Source organism: Ambystoma mexicanum, chromosome 3q (genome assembly GCF_040938575.1).
Source record: "Ambystoma mexicanum isolate Mex_15411 chromosome 3q, UKY_AmexF1_1, whole genome shotgun sequence".
NCBI classification, from domain to species: domain Eukaryota; kingdom Metazoa; phylum Chordata; class Amphibia; order Caudata; family Ambystomatidae; genus Ambystoma; species Ambystoma mexicanum.
In genome coordinates, this window is record NC_090926.1 from 542,756,968 (window position 1) to 542,778,814 (window position 21,847).

Below are 21,847 nucleotides of genomic sequence, written 5' to 3' on the forward strand. Positions count from 1 at the left end.
CTAGTGAAGGAATTTATGAAAGGACTGTTCCGATCATTCCCGCCGGTGAAGGCCCCTGCCCCGGCGTGGGAGCTCAACGTGGTGCTGACTAGGCTCATGGGGGCCCCATTTGAGCCTATGCATTCAGTGCCGTTGAAGTTTCTGTCGTGGAAGACAGCATTCCTCGTGGCCATCACCTCTGCACGACGAGTGGGAGAGATCCAGGCCCTGTCTTGCAAGCCTCCATACTTGACTTTTCACGACACGAGGGTGGTGCTGAGGACGCATCCCTCCTTCATGCCCAAGGTGCCGTCGAACTTCCACCTCAACGAGCCCTTGGTGTTGCCAGTTTTCTTCCCGTCGCCTTCGTCGCCGGCTGAGAGGACTCTGCACTCGCTGGATGTAGCTAGAGCGCTGAAATTCTACGTGGACCGCACAAAGAGTTTTCGGAAGACATCACAGCTGTTTGTGAACTTTGGACCTGTGAATCAAGGGAAGGCTCTCTCGAAGACTTCCATTTCCAGATGGCTCTTCGGCTGCATCATGCACGGTCACCGGTTGGCAAACCGACCGTTGCCAGGCCGTCCGAGGGCCCATTCGATCAGAGTGATCGCTGCTACTACGGCGTTCCTGTCTGGTGTGCCCCTGCTCGACATCTGCAGGGCTGCTACGTGGAGGTCGACGCACACCTTCACGAGATTCTACTGCGTCGACCGGGATTCCAGGGAGGAGTCCAGAGTCGGCCAGGCAGTGATGCGCAACCTGTTCGCCTAAGGTGAGCCTGATGAGGAGGTAAGAGTTGCTTAATGTTGAGTTGTTGTATTGCTTGATATTGAGCCTTTGCCACCTCCCGTGGTTGTGCATGTGTATACTGCTATGTATTCTTATATTCATGAGCATGTGAATCCATGCCAGACCCCATGCTGGAGAAGGAACAAGTTACTTACCTGTAACTGTTCTCCAGCATGGATCTGGCATGGATTCACATGCGATCCCTCCCGTCTACCCCTCTGCGGCTCTTCACTTGGTCATACTGCCACTTCAGGTGCTACCAAATCTGAGGATGGCTGCCAGGGGCGGGACTTGGGGAGAGGGCAGTCATTGGCTGGTGGCAGTATGACCCAGAGACCAGTGATTGGTTACTACTGAGAAAGACAGATCAGAAATGAAACTGATACTGATTTTTTCTATACCGAGGATTCCCGGCCTGACGACGGGGAATATTCATGAGCATGTGAATCCATGCCAGACCCATGCTGGAGAACAACAGTTATAGGTAAGTAACTTGTTCCTTACGTTACGCACTGGGCTGCATGTTCATTTGTACACTGGCCGGTTTAGTTGGGTTCGTTAGTAGGTTTGCTTTTCTTTCTAGATATTTTTTTGTGGCTGATTTAGTTTTTTTGAGTGAGGTTACTAACTCTTTTGTTTTGTTTTAGAGGTGGATGAGTATATGGCTTAATTTTATTTTATCTGCTCTATTTTTCTTTCTTTTTTATGGAGTTGCTTTTTACTAGGCATTGTGTTGTCTGTTGGAGAAAAAAAAAGTTTGGGTTTGAAAGTTGTGGTATGTATATGGATGTAGTGTGCATGGGTTTGTGGGTGTGATTGTTGAGATGAATAGTGTGTTGTGTGATTGTGTAGTGGGGAGATAGTTCTGCTTGGGAAGATTGTAAGAGTAAGAGTGTGTACAGGTGCAATGGGTTTGGGTTAGTGAGTAAGAACGGTGGTGCGAATTAATAAGTAGGGCCATTGTGATGTTTTGAGGAAAACCGTGGCTGTTATACCGGTGGTGTTGAGATGGGAATAGAAAGAGTGTGCATGTTGCAATATAATGAGGAAGAGTGAATTAATGTTGTTGATTTGAAAATAATACTCTAGGCTGATAGTGACACAACATTGTTACAATAGTAGAGAGATTAATACTGTATTAATGTCCTTACTTTGTAGGATGTGAAGAGTTTTCTTTTTTCGGTAGCTGTGTTTGGGAATTTCCTTTCCTGTGATTGTAAATGTTACTAGGTATGGATGGTAATGGTCAAGTACTTTTAGTAAGAGAGGTTGTTGTTTATGAAGGTAGCAGGAGTTGTTGGAACAAAGTGTTAATAAAGTGTTATGGATGGCATATTTTCTTACAACAATTGGGGTACGAGTAGTGGTGTTTGGGGGATTAGAAAGAACAGGGCAGAAATGGGTTTAAGAAAAAGGTGCATGTGTAGGTTACTTAAGTGCTGCAGATTTTATTGAAAGAAGTGTTGTGGTTGTGGGGCAATGTATTCATAATGTGTTGCAGTGTTTTTTAAGAATAGGGAAAGTGTGGCCTAGTGGTAATGCACTGGCGTATTGTTGTTGTGGCACTGTTTAGTATATTATTTTTTATTTTATTTTTTATTTGTTTATGGTTACACAGTAACCTTTACAAAATATAAAGACAAAAAACAACAAAAGAGCAATAAAAGAATGGCATACGCCCAATTACATATCAATAATTTACAAACAGAAACCATCCAATTTTTAAATATTTTCCAGATTTTCTTGAAATCGTACATTAACGATACATTACATTAAACATCTTCCACTTCCAAGCAGTGAAATCTAAATCACAATCTCCCCCACTGTCACTTAACTTGCATATTCAAGTGCAGTGATCCTAAAACACTGCACCCCAATGATATACCAACATTTCTAATTGCCAGTTATAATGAATCAGCATGAATTCCCAGTCTACAGGTATCCCTCAGGAAGCGCACTACTGCAATCTGCAATTTCAACCTTTTACCATGAAGCATATCTTACCACAGAAGTTCAAAATCAACACAGGCAGTATTAGGGACAAATTGGCTAAAACAGTTGATGCGCTCCAATCTGAGTCTTTCACATTCAATTAAGATGTGCTTCAGGGTTTCCAGAAGGCCTAGTTGTTTACAGAATCTACATACAGATGGATTGTCAATTTTGGCTTCTCTTATGTCGGTAGTTTCAGTAGTTTTCATCACATTGAAACGGAAGCGCACGCAATCCTGTCTCCACATCCTATCCGGAGATCGAAGAAGATAAGATTCACTTGTTGCAAATTTTTTACTAACATGGAATACAAGATGACTATACAATTTGTACCTGGTGACATCTTCCACAGTCTGATTCCAATCTAGATGTTGTAGCAAATTCTTTACTTTCATAGGATTGGACATGAGAAGATCATACGGAATTCCCGCTCTGTCAAGAATTTCATGCACCTCCGTCTCCATGTCCGTAAGTACATGGAAACCGCAGAGCCATTGCATAGGCGGTGACCCATAATTGCATATAAATTGTTACTTTTACAAACTATCAGTTTTCTGTAAAGAGCCATCCGTCGCCACTCCACTACACTTCTAATGGACACGAGCCCAAGCTCATGACGGATAGCTAGCTACAAGTTGAACACATTTTGGCAAACATTTAAAAATTGCTTTTAAAATTTTAGACTCATAATTTATTAATTCCTTTCTACACCATGTCGGTGCAAACTCAAGTCAATAACAACACTGTGATAATAAACTAATTCATGATTCAAAAACCAAGTAATTTTAATGGGACTTTTCCTGTGGAATAATCGTACAATTAGTTTTTTTTTTTTTACTATTGGACAGCAGTGAATTCGCCAAGGTGTATTGATGAAATGCAATAAGCAGTCGCTTAAGACCAAGAGGGGTCTGATCGTACAATGCGACATCAGCATAGGTGGTGGAACACACATTCCTTCTTTTTACTTTAGGAGAGGCAAAGGCCATGGATTCCAGAGAATTACCTGCATCCGAAATATATAAATTAAAGACGGTGTGCTCAGAAATGCACCCCTGCCTAAGTCCATTGCATACTCTGATATGTTTCGATAAAGTACCCTCATAGTTAATGCAAATTTTGATTCTAGTACCTTCATGAAAGTAGGGGAGCCGGCACCCCTAAACGATGCAGTTTTGACCACAAGGTAGTTCTGTCTACTCTTATCGAAAGCATTTGTAAGGTCGATGGAGGCACCATATATTGGTAGATTGCCAGGTTTCCATGCATTTTCTTGCATGATGGCAATCAAAAGGCCCCCCGCATCAGTACCTATGTTGCGCCTAATCCGAATTGGAATGCAGACAGAATGCCCTTTGCCGCAATCCATTCCTGAATCTGTTCAAGAATGATGCCGGCAAAGATCTTAGACTCAGCGTCCAGAAGGGCGATGGGCCTGTAATTTGAAGGGCAGGCCCTTCCGCCCTTCTTGTAGATCGGTATGATGTAAGAGAGATGCCAACTATCGGGGATAGCCTTAATTAACAATATGTCTCTAAATAACATATAAAGGATCTTAGATCAAAGGTCGGCATTACGCTTCAGTACCACATTGGGAATCCCATTCGGACTAGGGGCACGGGAAGAGGAAATGCGCATGATTAGATTTCGAATCTCTTCCCGCCCAAACACAATATTCCACTGGCAGCTTCTAATGCCCTGAGGAACAGACCACACAACTGCGGAAGGAGCAAACAATTGTGCAAAATGTCCTTTCCAAACCTTCGGTCTAACAGATACAGTTTGAGCCGTAATTTGAGAGACCCCGTCTCTATTTATCAGAGCCCAGAACTTCTGCGTATTAAAGTAAGATAAAGATAATAATATTTCTAATAACCGTTGTTCTGATACAATTGGGCGCGCAAGTGTTTGGCTCTATTTTTCCATTTGTTTTTAATGTTTTTAACTAAGACTGGAAAGGAGTAGGGCTTGCTCTTAATTCCTTATTCTTTCCTTTCTTGAGAACTCTCATTGCTTCACAAAACAAATGTTTATGGGCCATAACTGAAGTGCTAAATTTCTTGCCACCACACGTATCCCTCACTGCAGATTCTACATAATGTCTAAAGGAGTCATGTGAATATAAAATCAATTTCCTATTGAACTCGGTGTAGTCAAAATGCTGCAAGAAGTATTCATTTATTCTCTCCACATTCCTTTATGCCAAGTAATACAATTACAAGATTTATTAACATTAAGCTTTAGCGGGAAGTGCTCCCTATTGCACCCAGTCAGATCCAAGGCAAAACTCACCACAAGAGCTTTATGATCGCTTTTCTGAGTGGAGTTTAAAGAAAATGCTTTCACAAGATTGAACACTTACTGGTTACAAACACATAGTCGATCGCAGAATGTAGAATATCATTGGTCCATGTATAGCGATCACAAGAAGAGTCTAGCACCCCAATCCTCAAACAGTGCTCACTGTTAATACGTTTGATAGTCCTCCCTATAAATAGCGGCCTGATCCATACATTTGTTAGCCACGGTTGAATTAGCTTCTGCAGAACAATTGCCCACGTTAGGTCCCATTTCTGAATTGAGATCCCCCACAATAATAATATTTAATTCGGTGCAAAGCTCTTGGTATTCCAAAATGACCAGATTTATAAGTCATATGGTGTCTTTCAAAGCCGAGTTGGGAGACCAATATATGTTACTTATCCAAATATGTAGCGGAGGTTTATATTTCGTAAACTCCAATAGAACCCAATAATCCCTTTTGTAATATTGAAGTTTTTTAACAATTTTCCTTCCAAATAATTTTTAATAGCAATCGGGATCCCATCTGAGGGTCTCCCTTTCATATTCTTTGTAGCAAGCTCTTGAAACAGCATATAACCATCCAGGAAACGTGGAGAAGTGGGCCAAGTTTCTTGGATACACAAGAGAACAAGAAGTCAATAGGGAGCAAATTTCAGTGGCATTTTTTAGGAACCAAGATGCCCTAGAATTCAAAGAAATCGGAATACACTCTTGCAATGCTAGAGTTCTCCCTAAGGCCCTGAATTTTGGAGATGGATTCTCTCAAAGTCAGAGCTAGCCATCTCAAGTCAGCTTCGCTAGAAGAACCTACATGTTTAATGGTCTGATCCCTTAATTCGGTTTAGATTACAACATATTTCCCAGTATATTTCTATGCTCTTCTCCCCATGGTTTAAGGGTTCCTTTATTATAATCCAGCAGATCATAACCAAATGTATTAAACGACTCAGCCTCTGAAAGTATGGGCTCATAAATAGCTCTTGAATAGATTGCAATCCTAACATAGTAATATCTGAAAGGATGAATAAAATCAATCAACTTAATGTCCCCAGATGAAATAAGTGATAAGCGGGAAATTTAATTCAATAAAGACAAAATCCTTCCACAAGTAAGGGAGTGTGAACCTCCGTTGGGCAACATAAAAGTTTAGTGTATTATAGTAGAGGGTGGAAAAGAAGAGTAGTTTATATCTAAGGTGAAGTGTTGTATATCAATACTTTGGTGGTAAACACATATGTGTGAGCAGGCGGACAATGGTCTCAGTGTATAGGGTGTAATGATTGAGGTTGGAAAGTTTGACATGTCTATGGAATGGAAAATGGAAAATCGGCGTTTATAAATGTTTTTTTAGGAACATTTTCATGAAAGTTAAAATGCATATGTGCATTTATAGGAACACTGTTTGCAAGTGTTTCGTAAAATAAACGCAGATGGAAAAGGTTTTAAGCACTGGGTGTGTGCAATTTTAATATGTTGGCAGTACATGCATACTTGCCAACATAATCCATTCTATTCTGTAGGTGGTTAAGTAGTCCTAGTTTTTTGGTTTGCCTTGTGCAACTTGTAGTTCCACTTTACTTATTGTAAAACTACAAGTTCCAGATTGCACAGAAAAAAACCAGGATTCGATAAGCACCTGCCTATTGGAATGGGTTATGTTAGCAAGTATGCATGTACTTCCAACATATTATACTTCCACATACCAAGTGCCACTCAAAAATGTTGTAGAAATGTTTTGCATCTGCTTTTTCTTTCTTTTGGGAAAAAGTTAAACACAATGCTACTATCGATGCATACATGCATTTCTTTTTACTTTCATGGAAATGCTCCTTAAATGCTCAATCGTCTCTCTGACATCCTGGGTATCAACGATCAGGCTCTGGCCTGGCTGACCTCTTTCCTTTCTGATCGACCCTCCGAGGTACAACTTGGGTCCTTCTTATCCTCCATCTCCCTCTCGACCTGCGGTGTTCCCCAAGGGTCTAATCTCTCACCTTGGCTTTTCAACCAATATCTGGCAACTCTCGCCTACTGCATTTCCATTTTCTGCTTGAACGTCCAGTGCTATGCTGATGACACACAACTCATTTTCAGGCTTCGTTCAGCCACCCACTCTCATTCACTCATAATCGTTATTCAAAATTGGTGTGCCACCAACAATCTTTTTCTAATGTGTCTATGCCAACAAGACAGATCCTCCTCACTGGTACTCCTTCACCTTCCTTTCCCCTCTCTCTCTCTGGCCAGCCTCCCTTGGCCCTCCTCCTATCTCCTCCTTCTACCTGCGAGGCTGAGAACTTCGGGGTCATCTTTGACTCCACACTTTCCTTCTCCATGCACATCTCGGAAGTCTCTAAAAAGTCAAACTCTGGCTTTCCTCTCCTTCCCCAGAAGCTCACTGTCTCCCAAGCTCTGGTTCTCTCTAGGTTGGACTACTGTAACAGCCTCTTTCTAAATCTACCTGCCTCCACTCTCCGCCCTTTACAACTAATCCAGAACAGGACTGCGAGACTTGTCCGTGGCCTCAAGCCCTTGGATCGTATCTCTCCAGCTCTGAAATCCCTTCACTGGCTCCCAGTGGACGCAAGGATGAACAATTTAAAACCCTCTGCATTGTCCACAAGGCTTTCTGGGGCCTGGGTCCAAAATGCCTTCAGCTATCCCTCTGTAAATATCTCCCCTCTCGAGCCCTTCGCTCCTCTACTTCTAACTCCCTCAGGGACAGTTTTTTTTCAAAGAAACACGCTGGTGGTAGATCTTTCCTCAGCTGGGGCCTCCCTTTGGAACATCCTCCCAGCCACCTTGAAACTTGAGGAGAACCATCTCTAGTTTGGGAAGCACCTCAAGACCTTCCTCTTTGCTTCCGCCTTTGCCTCTTTTTTCCCCTAGTGATTTGTTTTCTCTCTCGGCACCATGCACCTGGCCACCCTCTGTCATTCGGACCCAGGTACCTGCTCACCCTATCACCCTCCTGCACTGCCTCCGGGCCACCCCTTGCACTGGGTACTGTATCTGTACCCATACAGTCCCCCTCTCACTTTTCTTCTGCACATATCAGCTATACCCTATCTGACTAATCTAGCACTTGCCACTTTGCTGGCTGCACGACCACTGCTTATGACATTTATTTATTTATTTTACTTATTATTTATTCTGTTCTCTCCTCTGTTCCGCACTTTTCACTTCTCCCACTTCCATGCACTGTCCCCCTTTTCCATGCACATTCAGAATGTGTTTGAATCCCTCAGAGACTTTGATTTTGAGAATCACTCAGAGTCTCCGTCACATGACCCACCTATATGGAAAATACACGAGTAGAACCTACCTGCTTCATCTGTAGAACAAAGAGGAGGTTGGAGGGATTTTCCCTAATTGAATAGCAAATCGCTCCTATTATTACCAATTTCATTGGTACAAGACTGTGGAACTAAATACTACATTCTAAGAGGGCTCACCATTGTTTAAAGAAGTGGCAAAAAGAGAGTGATAGGAAAGAAACTTTTATCACCATCTCAACACAAGCAATTTTACCCCTGATGAATGTCCTACATTTGTCTGTGTTTTAAGGACAGCAACTTGTACAAGTTGGGTTTGAAAAATACACTTAGAACATCTTAGAATATGAGTAAATAGTCCAGTGTGAAAGTTTGCACGGAGAAATGTTACAATTATTGAAAATCAACCCACAGTATGCGTTTTTCTTGTGTTTACTGTAAAGTGTATGTTTTATCTGTTTTACATATCACATTTGACATTGAGTTTTATGTAACATGATAATTTTTAAGATTGTTGAAATTTAATAAAAATATGTTTGAATATGAAAACTTTATAAACCATTAGTTTTGATTCTATTTTGGTGGTTTAGACACCTGTTAATATACCTTCTTTTCGAATATTGTATATGAATGTACTGCCAACATATTAAAACATATACACACACCTACTGCGTCTTAAAAATGTTTTACAAATGTTTTGCATCTGCGTTTTCTTTGTTAGAAAAAAGTTACATGCAGACAGTGTTGCTGTAAATGGACATATGCATTTTTTATTTTTCAAATTGCTCCTAAAAAGATTTTTTTTAAATGACAGCATTGTAGGTATTTGCTGCTTGATGTGAGCAGGTTCTGAATGCTGCAATGCATGGATTTTGCTGTAGTGGTTAAAATAGAGAATAGGCTTATTGAGAAGCTTATTACAGGGTAAGTTGCAGGAACTATATATAGTAAAATAGTTTCAGAAAATACTTAAAAAATATAAGCATACCTGTACTATGTATGTTTGTTTGTTTATTTATATTGCACGCCAGACCTGAAGGTATAAGGGCGCAGGAGCAGCATGGTTATTCTCAGCTTGGTTACATTGCTGTACAATAGTTAGTGTGTACATAGGTACGTATTTACAGTGTGTACATGGTTAAAGCAGTTACAACAGATGCAGTGATAAACAGTTTACGGATGTGCATATTTACATAGTATACATGGGTAGGCAGGTAAGTTATCTGTCATTGTCCTTTATCCACTAAACGTAGTTGCGCCTAAAGTGGGGGTAGTTTTGAGGTGTCCTTAAGGAAGGTGGCAGGGAATTCCAGTGTTGGGCTGCTTTCACCTGGAAGCTGTTACCACCTGTTTTGGTTCGTGTGAACCTGGGAACTGAGAGCAAGTTGGCATTGGCGGTTCTGGTGGGACGGTTAGGGGTGTGTCTTTTTATTCTGTCGACTAAGTAACGGGGGGCTGCATTGTTCAGGCATTTATGGGTTACTTAGGCTACTTTGAGTATGATTTTGTCGGTGGTGGTGAGCCAATTATGGGCTCTCCTAATGTTGGAAATGTGTTATCTCTTGTGGATTCTGAGCGCTGCTCTAAGAGCATTGTTTTGCAGAGTCTGGATTTTATCTGGAACATATTTGTTGGCTCCTACGTATAGGGTGTTATAATAGTCCAGTTTTCATAGTACCAGGGCTCTGGCTAGGGTAATGAAGATCTGGGTTGATAGGAAAGGTTTGACTGCTCTTATTAGCTTCCATGTGTAGGCTGTAGAGGAGGCCATGGAGCTAACCGGTTTGTGGAAGGAGAATGAAGAGTCTAGGTAGATTCCTAGGGTTTTCACTTCCTCGGCTACCTTGATAGAGTTGCCATCTATGATGAAGCTGGTGTAGTTGTGATCCAGTTTGTTTAGGTTGGGGGTGGAGCCAAGGATAATGAGTTCAGTCTTGTCATCATTCAGGCATGGACTGTGGGTGGCCATCCATGCCTGGATGATGAGGTACACCCTGTTCACCAAGGCCAAATCCTTGTTGTAATATCCAATCATGTATTGTTATATGCTGAATGTTGAATCTGGAAACAGAAATGTTGGGAGTTTTTCACAGTAGTTTTTGATACAGATGATTGTGCTTAACGGGAGATATGTACTCTGAGTTCAAGTGTACACCTGAAGTGTTGAACTGAGATGACAGGGTTAGGTGTAGATTTTCTGTATGTGATTGGTGGATGTATACGTGATTGGTGGAGGGATGTGTTACTCTTTGATAGCAGCCAATGAGGGAGTGTTGAGAACATGAAAGTGGAAAGGGTAGAAGGGCTGCCCCTGTGTTATTGGGTGCGCAGACACGCAGTAGTTCTTGGACGGCACGTGCCACATCTGGGTCTTTCAGGGATGCCTGGCAAAGAAAGGAGACTGTGGGGATTAGGCAATGAGTTGTTCTGGTTATGGGTTGCAGGAAGAGAGGATAGTAGGTGTTTTTATTGTTGTGTGTAGTGAAGATGGCTATGGCTTTGATGAAGCAGAGTGTGTGGATTTTGGGAGATTCGTCAATTCAGTCATTGAAGTTGTATGCTAAAAATCATGGCATCTTTGGAAGTATTGGATTGGCAGAATATCACAGTATAGCTCACTTTAAATGTCCAGACATTGTAATTGTGCATTGTGGAGGGGACAGTTTGGGGTATGGGACTCCAATGTATTTGCAGCTTGCCCTGAAGGGTTTCTTGAATAGCTTAATGGAACTGTTTCCTGCTGCAGAGATAATTTTGTGTGCAATGAATCGGAGGCAAACATGGAGATGTCCAAAAGATTTCAGTCCAGAAAAAGAAGAATCGAGGCAGCTTGGCAATATAGATGTATCTGCTTTTTTATATGCTGCAGGAATGTCATCTTTTGAGAATGACAACATAAGGTCTGATGGTATGAATTATTTTTGTGAAGATGGAGTTCATTTTACAGATCATGGAAATGCGATTTTTCTTTACATTGTTAGGAATACATTGACAAAGTTCCTGTAAGAAAATTGTAAGGTAAGATGTATAGTACACTGTACTGTACATTAAAGCAAAACAAAAGGGAAAAAGGTGTTTGCTAACAAACCCCCCAAATAAAATGTTCTTTTCAGAGCCACCACTGAAGAATAAATAACTGAAATTGAGTTTAAATTCCCCGCCATCCTTTTGAGTGGCCATGATTTCCACGGACACTGCAGTAGTCAACCGACGGCACGTGCCACATCTAAGTCTTTTGAGGATGCCTGGTATGGAAAGGGACTGCAGAGACCGCGAACAGTCGTGGATGTCCGCGGCCATCAGGGGATCGGCCATCGGGGGATCAGCCAATCAAGTTTCTCGGGCATGTGTACAGGAAGTGAGGGTAGCAGGAATTTTGTTTGCAGGAGTTTTGAGAGCACTGAAAATGGATATGGCCATGTCATTGAGGATGCGGATTGTATGGGGGGGACTCTTGGATACATTGACTGTAGGTCTATGTTGAGCACTGTGGATTGGGTAAAAATCTTGGATTCCGTGAATTTGAAGTGTCATGGTATGGAGTGTGAGGAATGAAGTAGGCAGACGTGCTCCTGTTTTGTGAGAATATTGTGAGAATATTGTTAACTTAAAACCCAGACATCATTGTTCTTTCAGTAATCTAAGTTATTGGAATTTCATTGCAGTTTGCAATGTAGAAGACATTTGGAATGTTTTTGGAAATGTTTCCAAAATACATTTTTCTCGGATTGGTCAGAGACAAATGTGGATGTGCTCGAATTTATTTTGTCTGCAAATAAAAAAAGGAAAGGTGCAATGTGAATAAAGCTGTGTGTGCTTTTTTACAAGATGTTGGCATGATATATTTTCATAATGAGAAAATTAAATTTGATCTTGTCAACATTTGGCAGTGAAATGGAGTGCATCTAACTTATGTGGGCAACCAGATTTTTCTGGAAAATGTTCAAAATGCATTGAAGCAGTTTTTGTGAATACATAATAATTACATTGTGTAGAATCTTTGTTCGTTTAGTATGTAAAACAAAATAATCCCCAAAAATGTTTAAAGTAAAAAAATCTGATAAAGGTTCTTTTAAGAGCCACCATTTTTTAATGAAAAACAATTTAAATGATTTACATGCCCCCACCCTACGCCTGGAGTTTTATTTATGTGCCTGCGGCCTACTGCGCTGTCTGCAGACTATGCAGGCTGCAAAGGGGGCTGACTTTTTTCTCACTTCTGTTTTTTAACTGGGAAAGGTGGCTCCTAAAGGAACCATTTATTTGTGGGTTTTTTTTTTGTTTTTTTATTTTTTGTGGTTTTTTTCTAGGACAGGTAAGTTGTAAGGTGGCCTATTCTCCATAAAATCAACAAATAGAAATTCGTAGCACCTACCTCCTAAAACAAGCTGCTATGGGAGTGTATTGAAGATGAGGAATACGTGAGAGGACATAATCCATTCGAAGAACAAGTTACTTACCTGATGTTCCTACCACATATTCCTCATCACCCTCCCATCCGTCTCTTGCTTGCCAAATGTCTGTTTTACACCTTTTGTTTCTTGCAACGTCAAGTACGTCGCCATCTATGGCAAGGCATGCAGATTAAGGGGAAAAAACTACAACTAAGGCAACACACATGCTTCATATATTAGCATCGACATCCCGGCCAAGGACAATACAGAGGCCGTCGAGTGCTATGACTCGACAATGCTCTACTCTATGAAAACATTCTCCGAAGCAAGCTGCAAGCAGACTTGGATATATCAAAGATGAGGAATACGTGGGAGGAACAACCAGTCGAAAGAACTTTACCACAGGTAAGTAACTTGTTCATCTAAAGTACCAATTTCTTATTTGTAACACAAATCAAATGCCAGACATTCCCAAAAACAAGGAATATATTGTTGGATAGTCGCGTGCAAAACTGTTACCAAAGGCCAACAGACCCTGTCCAAAAACAGTAAAATGATGTTTGACAAAAGGCAAGTTGATGACATGCACACTTTTTGCCAACTCTGTTTCCCATGAAATTTGCAACTACATGGGGGGAAAAGTGCCCACTTTGAGTTATTAACATTTAATATGCAACAGACATTTGTGTATTTTTTGGTATTGCTTGCTTTGCTGCATAGTAATCTAGAACATGCAAGTCTGTCAAAGATTGTTGGAGATTAATGAATTTAATTTCAAGTGTGGCTCTCCAGTGTGGTGAATGTTCATTTTTCTTTTTTTTCTTTTCCTGATGATACTTCACGGGTAGTATAGCTCAGTAGCAACATGCTCATCTTGGAAGCAAGACGACGCAGAGCAACACAGGTTTGAATCCTGGGTCTGCGCTTAGAAACATCTTTGGTATTAAGCGCATCATAAATAACCAATTATAATTATAACATGTATTCCGAAACTCTGTAGGATGCCACTGGAAGTTAGGGTTTAGCTGTCTAGACCTGATGTGTTAGTTGTCTCAGCAGTGCATATATCTTATGGGATGTATGTATTTGAATGGAAACGCATTTAACAATATTCTTTTTTAATTTGTACATTTAAATGTAGGATTCTGGAAGTTTACAGCTTGACAGATGATAAATCACACAACATGTAAATGTATATTAAAAGAATGAACAAAACTGGAGAACAACACTTAAAATTAATTAATCTCCATTCCACTTTTTTTTGTATGATTGTGTAGCTTTCATCCATGGAGAATATTTTCGTTTTTTGGTATTCATATTTTATCCTACAAATGACCTGTTCCCTCCATTCACCTTCTTAAAAACTGACACCTGTGTTGCTTCTAGTGGGAGAAGTTAAACGCTGAACTTGATGAAGCGAGGCTAAGTGAGAAACAATTGAAGCAGAAACTAGATCATCAATGTGAGCTTGTAGCTAACAAATGTGAAGAGTTGCGGCTGGTGTCTGAGCGTGCGCAAGAAACCATGTCATCGGAGATGATTGATCTTCAGAATCAGATATTCGATCTAGAAAATGCAAAGGTAAGTTAACCCTGCTGCATTTGTTGTAACTATTCATGCATGTTACAATGCAATCAGAATACACATGCATTTGCCATAACAGATAGCTTAGTGAGGCAGAGTTTAATTGAATCAACTAACCAACCGGTTAGCCTTTCTTGTCCCTATCTTAAGGAGATTGTTCATTTGCTCCAAACTAGTGTTCATTTGCTGAAAACTAGGATAGAAATGCAACACAGAAAATCTCTCAACTTTCAAAATCAGTATTTAACAATAGACAGATCAACAGAAATTAATTTCAATTAAGTGTTTGAGATCACAGTGATATTTTTATTCTGGGATCTTCGTTGAACTCGTAAACATTGAATATTTTCACCCATGTGCTGAATCCAAGAATCCTTTTAGTGTTAAATAGTTGTTAAGACGGATTTCTGAACTCTGACCTGGTTGGCAGAGGTTCAGAAGGCCAGCCTAGTTTCTTGGAACAAGTTAACCATCTGGACAAGCCAGACATATCAAGGTAGCTTGGCGGCGGTCAAGACTAGGTCTCAGGAGGGGTTAGGGTGACTGAAAGACCTCAATGAGCACACAGAGTAAAGGACACTTACAAATCGCTCCCAGTCAGGTGTAGAGATATCAAAAATACAAATACATTTATTCCAAGGCCTTTGCAATTCAACACACAACAAGAAAATCACAGCAGAACTATTACACCAATACAATCCTATTGATATACATATAGACAAGACCAATGAGGTCTAAAGGATGAATGCACCAAATGGGTCCACAGCCTAAATAGGGAAGGAAGCAGGCAGTGCAAATAGTCTTAAGGCCCTTCTGCATCAAACACAGTCCTAACTAAAAGGCAGTCCAATCCTTAAGATGAGGAGAGCCTAATGCTCAAATGTACTTGCGAAGCTGGCGCACGCGGTAGTTCATATGGGCAAAACTGGGTCTTTTGTAGGGGCTGTAGCAGCTCAGGAAGGTGATGCAGAATAGGTGAGGTGAGGTGATGCAGAATAGGTTCCCACTATTCGTGGAGGGCCTCCACTTGAGGACAGAGCCGATTCCAAGAGTTGGGAATAGTTTGCTAGTTCGCGCTAGCAGTGGAAAGGAGAGGGGCCCTCAGGGGCCACATGTGCGTAAAAATGGATGGAGGCACTAGGGACCACCGTTTAGGGTTGCAATTACTCACCGACGCTCCTGTGCACTCGGGACCATACTTCGGCAGTGGAGTCCACTTCGGTTGCAAGTTCAAGTACAGCAATTTGGTGGCTCTGCAGTTTTCAGCGACAAAGTTACAGTGTTGATTCCCAAACAGGACAGTGGTGATTTCTCCGCTCCTGGTGGATGGATCAGGCCAGTTTCACTGCAGAAGGCTTCAGGGGCAAGAGGGCACAAAAGCTGCGCACCTGTTCGTTACCATGGCTGGGCGACTCTGTAACCGTGTATACTCCGGTTCGGGTGCACTCACTTTACTCCAAACCCGGAAACGCCAATTGTACGAAATTCAGTGTGCGAGTGCCTTGAACACAGAGCTTACGACGTACCAACTTTCAACTCCTGCACAAGCTGGTCAGCCCACTGGTTGGTCCAGGGACGCTTCCGAAAAGGCTTACTTGCAGGTTATGATGAAGGTGTCGAGAATAGTTGGTCTCACTATTCCAATGGGTCGAAGCGTCTTTGCAGACCTTCTAGGACGACCAGATGCAGAGGGGTCCCACGGGACGACAGTGTTCTCAGGGTGCCAAACCTTTCAGCGGGTCACCAGTGGTTCCTCGACTTAGCTTCTTAGTTCCAGGACACTTGCATCCTATCCTTCGTTCAATGAGAACTTATGCCAAAACGAAGAGGACCTAATGGTAGATCTGCTCACATACAGGTATACCATACATGGACCAATCGTGGACCACAGTGGTCCCAGGCATTCATAGCACACCAGACTCTGGCACCCAGACAGTCCATCCCACATCCTGGGGGCGCACACTCAAGGCACGTAGAAGCCCGCGAAAGCTTGACGCTTTGCGGGAAAATGCATGCCCAAATAAGGACTGACCCGGGTTGGCTCGACTCAACCTGGGGAAGGTGAAGGGGCAAGGTGGCCAAACGACACGACAAAGAACCTAGTGGCATGGCCATTTTGGAGCCAGGCCACCTAACCGTGCCAAACGCAGTAATCATGGTTTACCTGGCAAGAAAGGGTTAAAAATATGTAAAAAGATAAGCTGCCACCAGCCCTGTCCAAGGCACATCTGCACTTCTCCTAAAAAATCCTTCGAGCGTAACTAGGGCCTTTAGAAATGACAGGATGACCCAAGTGCACTCTACTGTGAGGTACTCTGTGCACTTGTAACATGTTGCAGAAAACTTGCAACATTGTCAAGGACTAAGGGAAACAAAGTCTACCAGTACTGACTGTCTTTAAGGGCATGTCAGTTTCCCCATAAGTGAGCGAAAAGCCCAGGGGAGTGCAGCAGAAGGCTGTGCTCCTCTGGTAAAGTCAGACTATGGTGTTTTAAACAAAGCAAAAAGTTGGGGGGTACAAACTGGAGGAAAAATTACACATGAAATGGAAATATTTCCTAACGATAGTGAACATAGTCATTATAAGGGCTTTCTGACTTAAAAGCTTTGGTTTGTGGCCAATTTCATCCCCTCAAAAGAAAACAGTGGTTGAAATTGAAATCCATGCAGCAAGAGCTGGAAGTAGCTCCTGGGTGTTATGATTTTCATCTAACTAGGAGTTAACTCATTGTGACGGAGTAGCTATGAAAGTCCACACACATCACTTGAGTGTCTGAAAGATGAGGGAACCTGCTTTTTTGCCATATAGTGGCATTAACTTAAAAATGTGCATTCCTTGAACCCCTATTTGTACTCTGCGTCTCTGTCTTGTATTCCATTGCTGTGTCAGTTAAATCCTCTGTTCCTTGCAATGTTGCTTTACATGTCTTCACTTTTTACATTCTTTTTAAATTGCTTTCCATTTTGTTTTTAAAGTTCTTTTCTGCAAGTAATTCGTTCTTGCTGCTGTCTCTCGTTTAGTTTTTACCTATGTGTGCTGCTAAAATGCATCAAATCTAACTTCCAAATGAGACGCAACTATAACTTTGTATCCAGTACATATGACCATGGCAGTTGAATTCGGTTATTTAGAAGAGGATCCTAGATCACTTCTTACTGCTTGTAAGTGGTTTCAACCCGGACTAGTGGGTTAAAACATCCCACGTGCTCTTTACTGTTTTTTCAGTTCTTTTAGACTGCTTTCTCAAAGAATTTCGGCTTTTGCTCCACTTTGTTTTCTGGATGCTTTTATCGTGGACAGTGTTTTCCTGAAGGTAGAACACTTATTTGCTTTTTGTGCTGAAATGTCTAAAGGGAGAAAAATTGTCACAGAAGGCATCGGCCTGTTGATGGGAATAGGCTACAGCTCTGGAAGAGACGAGACTCCCTTAGAAGTAGAACCTGTTCCAAACAAAAAAATAGAAAGGGTGATTCTAAAACCCTTTGCTGTTCAATGGCTGTACTCAGATCCTTGATTATCCCTTATGACACTGTTGTCATCATCATTACTACAGTTTGATGTCAGGGGCTTTACTGGTGACTAACTAACCGCCAAGTGAAGACTTGGGTGTCTGGGCTTCAGCTGCAAGCCCTTCGGCGATGTGCAGCTTTGGTGTGCCCTTGATATTGATTCCTCACCACCAACAATGAAAAGTCCCAGAAAAAAGATCTGTGCCAATTTTGTGATATTTAATGGCATATATCTCTGGAGAGTCTGAAGAAACCCCCCTTGGGGGGCTTTTAGCCTAAACCCTACTCCAAGCCCTGTGAGATCCCTCATCCGAAAGAATAAAATCACCACCACAGCTAGTAATTCTAGTTCAGATTGGGCAGTTTATTCAGCCACCTCTCCATCTCCACCACATACTTTTTTTCTGACCAAAACATGGCCTTATTATCTTGGATGAGGCAGCTCTATAACAGAGCATCTCCATGTCACAGAGGGTAGACCTCTGTTGCGTGCAGGTTGCTGTGACTAAAACTGAAAGAAGGCTGTTACCTCTTGTGCAGGAAACCGGAAGCAATGATGTAAACCTTTGCAGCATGATCTGATATACACAAGCAATGGTGTGTTCAGGAATATAAGCATCCTGACTCTGACCCCTTATTTGTAAGGAAAGAAATCTCCTCCATATTCCTTGATTGGGATAGCAGCCAGAAAATGACACCCATCTTCGCCATCCTACACTGCTCCCCCAGATCAAAAGACCCACAGCATGGTAAGTCTATTGTCCTGCTGGGCATATTCGATTACTCACTCTGGGACTCCTTAAATAGGATAGTGCAGTTCATTTTGAAAGAGAAGAGGCAAGAAATGTGTGAGGTGGTAAATGGGGGGTGTTTGGTTTGGAACCAAATGTTAAGTGCTGCAAAGGAAGGGCTTAGCAGACCTTGATACAAATGGTTATTGCCTTGTTCTAGGACTGTTAATGTCATTGGTGTCTTTAATGTTGACTCACTGCAAAGCCATTGGTCTTCATTTCACCGCGCAATCCCTCTTCAATTTGTATGCAGATGATCTCCAGAATGAAGACAGAGGCTGACACTTTCACATATGTTGGTTTGGAACCCACGAAACAAAGGGTTTAAGTCCTTTTGTCATTCCTCAAAAAAATACTATTGTTCTCCAGCATGGGTCTTGCATGGATTCACATGCTCATGAATATTCCCCATAGTCAGGCTGGGAATCCTTGGTAAAAAGAAAAACAGTTTCACTTTCACTTACAAACTGTATTTCCCCTCTAAATCAATCACTGTCCTCTGGGTCGTACTGCCCCCATCCAGTGACAGTCCTCTACCTAAGCCCCTCCTCTGGCAGCCATCATCAGATTTCGTAGAAAGTAAAGTAGCAATATGATATGATATGATTGTTTATTTTTATAGCGCCTATACACAATGTGTTTCAAAGCGCTTCAAGGCAAGGGAGGGAACAAGGGAAAATACAACCACATTCTTACAGGCCATGAACAGTAAGGATGTGAAATTAACTATCGTACTCGGTCTGACGACATTTCAGATAGTGCAAGAGCTAAGACATAGATAAGGAAGGGAGGGGGAGAGAGGGAAGGAAATGGAAACAGACAGGCGACTACCGTACTAGGCCTGACGACATTTCTGGTAGAGCCGGAGAAAAACAAAAGGTGAGGGAGGGGGGTGCAGAAAGGAGGGGAGGAACAAAACAAGCGACTATCATACTAGGCATGACGACATTTCAGATAGTGCTGGGGGGGTGGTGGGGAGGAAAAACACAGTAATGGGAGGGTGGAGGAAACAGACGAGGTTGCTATCATATTAGGTCCATGGACAATTCTGATAGAGTAAGTGCATATAAGAAAGCAAGGGGAGGAGATAGGAAAAGGGAGAAGGGAAAGGAGGAGAGAAAAGAGAGTAAGCAAGAGTGGAGAGCGAATGCAATTGCAGAAGTCAGTAATAACACATAATGTTGAAAGCCAGGATACAAGATGAAGATGGGAACAGCATGATTCAGGGCCAATATGAGTACAAGATGCAAAGGAAGTCCAGCATGAGAGTTGAAAAAGAGTGACACACTGTGAATGAATGAAGTCCATAAAAGTCAAATCCAGCATTGGCTTCAAGACGGTGATGGTGAAGGAAGGCTCCAGGTGGGCGGGGCTTGCTAAGTGGTGAAAAAGACCAAGAAGAGCCGCAGAGGAGAGGGGGGAGGGTTTGAATGTGAATCTATGCTGGAGAATTCTCCAGCATGGGGTCTGGCATGGATTCACTTGCTCATGAATAACGAATAAAGAGCAGTACAACATTACACAAGCACTGGAGGTGGCAAGGCTCAACAGAAGCAATTAACTCTTACCTCTGGAACAGACTCACCGCAAGCAAACCGGTTGTGTAGCACCGCTGGGCCAACTCTAAACTCCTCCCTGGAATCCCCATCGATGCAGTAGAACCTCGTGAAGGTGTGTGTGAACCTCCACGTAAGAGCCCAGCAGATGTCCAGCAGGGGCAGACCAGCTAGGAACGCCGTTGTCGCACCGATCGCTCTGTTGTGGACTCCCAGCCTGCCTAAAGTAAGGTATGGCTGCTTGCGGGATAGGTATGGACAATAAGAGGCTGCCCGGGGACAGGGAGGGCTGGAGGGCCTATACATCTATGACTGGGGGGTTGTCCTACCCTCTAGAATTCAAATGCATGCAATACAATTTAAATGCACAATGGTTTGAACCCCTGATATTCTGGTTTTGCTTTACATATTTTTTGAATATTTTTAGTGAACCGCAATTTGTGATAAACATTGTAATGAAAAACAATGGAGGTTAAACATAGTTGTGTCTAAAATACAGTACACACACCTACAAGTTTACACAGTGTGATGAATACACTAGTACATTTGGAAAACAACTTGCAACTTAGTGAAAACCAACATGTAGTTAAGTTCAATAAACACAGAGTGTGAGTGAAATGAAGGAGACATTAGCTGAAGGTCTCATATGCCCGGCTAGAGTCTGACCTCGTAGTTGGTCTACGTCTAGGTGAAATGTTAGAGATATCAGTGCAGCACTTGGTAAAGTCCCAATGTAGTCTGGGTCTGTGTGTTGCTGACGTTTCGGCTGAAGAGATGAAAGCCTTCTTCTAGGGCCAAGAGAATCAGGGCACTCTGTGGGAGAAAAGTAGAAGAATGGATAAATGTATTAAAAAAGCAGCTGAATGCTTAAGTGGGTAAAAAAAGGGTGTATCTAATCATGTGGACAAAACCTATGTAGTTCCAGTTACATCCACCACTCACCACTGGTCGTGCTGGGAGCAGGAGTAGATGCTAGTATGGGGTAAAGGCTGGGCAGTTGGAAGGTCGCCCTATGTATCGTAGGCCGCATGGGCATTGGATCTCATAGATAACATTGGCAGACTTACAGTTCGAGAAGTGCCTGATTTGCCACTCTTTGCCTTCAATAGTGAAGAAATTGAGTTTTTGTGTTTGTCTGCACGCCGTGCATTGCCCGCAAGGATGATGTCTGCGGATTTCTCTCATATTCCACATGGTGGATCGTGCAATATCTTTGCTGGTTTTGGTGTTGGTTAGCCGGTCTTTGAGGTTTTTAGACCTCTTCAGTGCCATCCTGCGTCTGAGTTCCATGGCTAGGTTAAGTTGAACTACTGGCCAGATCTTCCTGATCAGCGACTTGAGTTTAGAAGTTGTCGGGCAGAAGGTAGTGACACAGGCCATGGTCTTGTCTGAAGTCTCAGTGTGTACTTTGGGTGTCATGAGGGCTTCTCTGGGTGTGAAGCGGGCTCTTCTTTGGGTATTTTTGATACGTTTTTGGGGTATCCCCTGGAGGCCAGTTTGAGCTGTAAAGCGTTGAGTGTTTCTGAAAATCTTCCAGCTGGGTGCAGTTGCGGCGTATCCTGAGAAACTGCCCATACGGTAGATTATCTCGTAGGCTTTTAGGGTGGTGACTGCTTTAATGAAGGACCATATTTCTGTCTGTAGTTTTTTTGAAAATTGAGCATTCGAGC

At 42.3% G+C, this 21,847-nt stretch overlaps 1 protein-coding gene across 6 annotated transcripts in view; it reads left to right on the forward strand.

Moving 5' to 3' along the window:
* The window catches only part of SPDL1 (spindle apparatus coiled-coil protein 1), a 739,625-nt gene that overhangs the window by 356,626 nt on the left and 361,152 nt on the right, over window positions 1-21,847 (forward strand). For all 6 annotated transcript variants that reach the window (XM_069654308.1, XM_069654305.1, XM_069654307.1 and 3 more), the window contains one exon: window positions 14,123-14,317. In XM_069654308.1, the coding sequence (XP_069510409.1) occupies window positions 14,123-14,317 (195 nt within the window). The remainder of the gene's footprint in view (window positions 1-14,122; window positions 14,318-21,847) is intronic.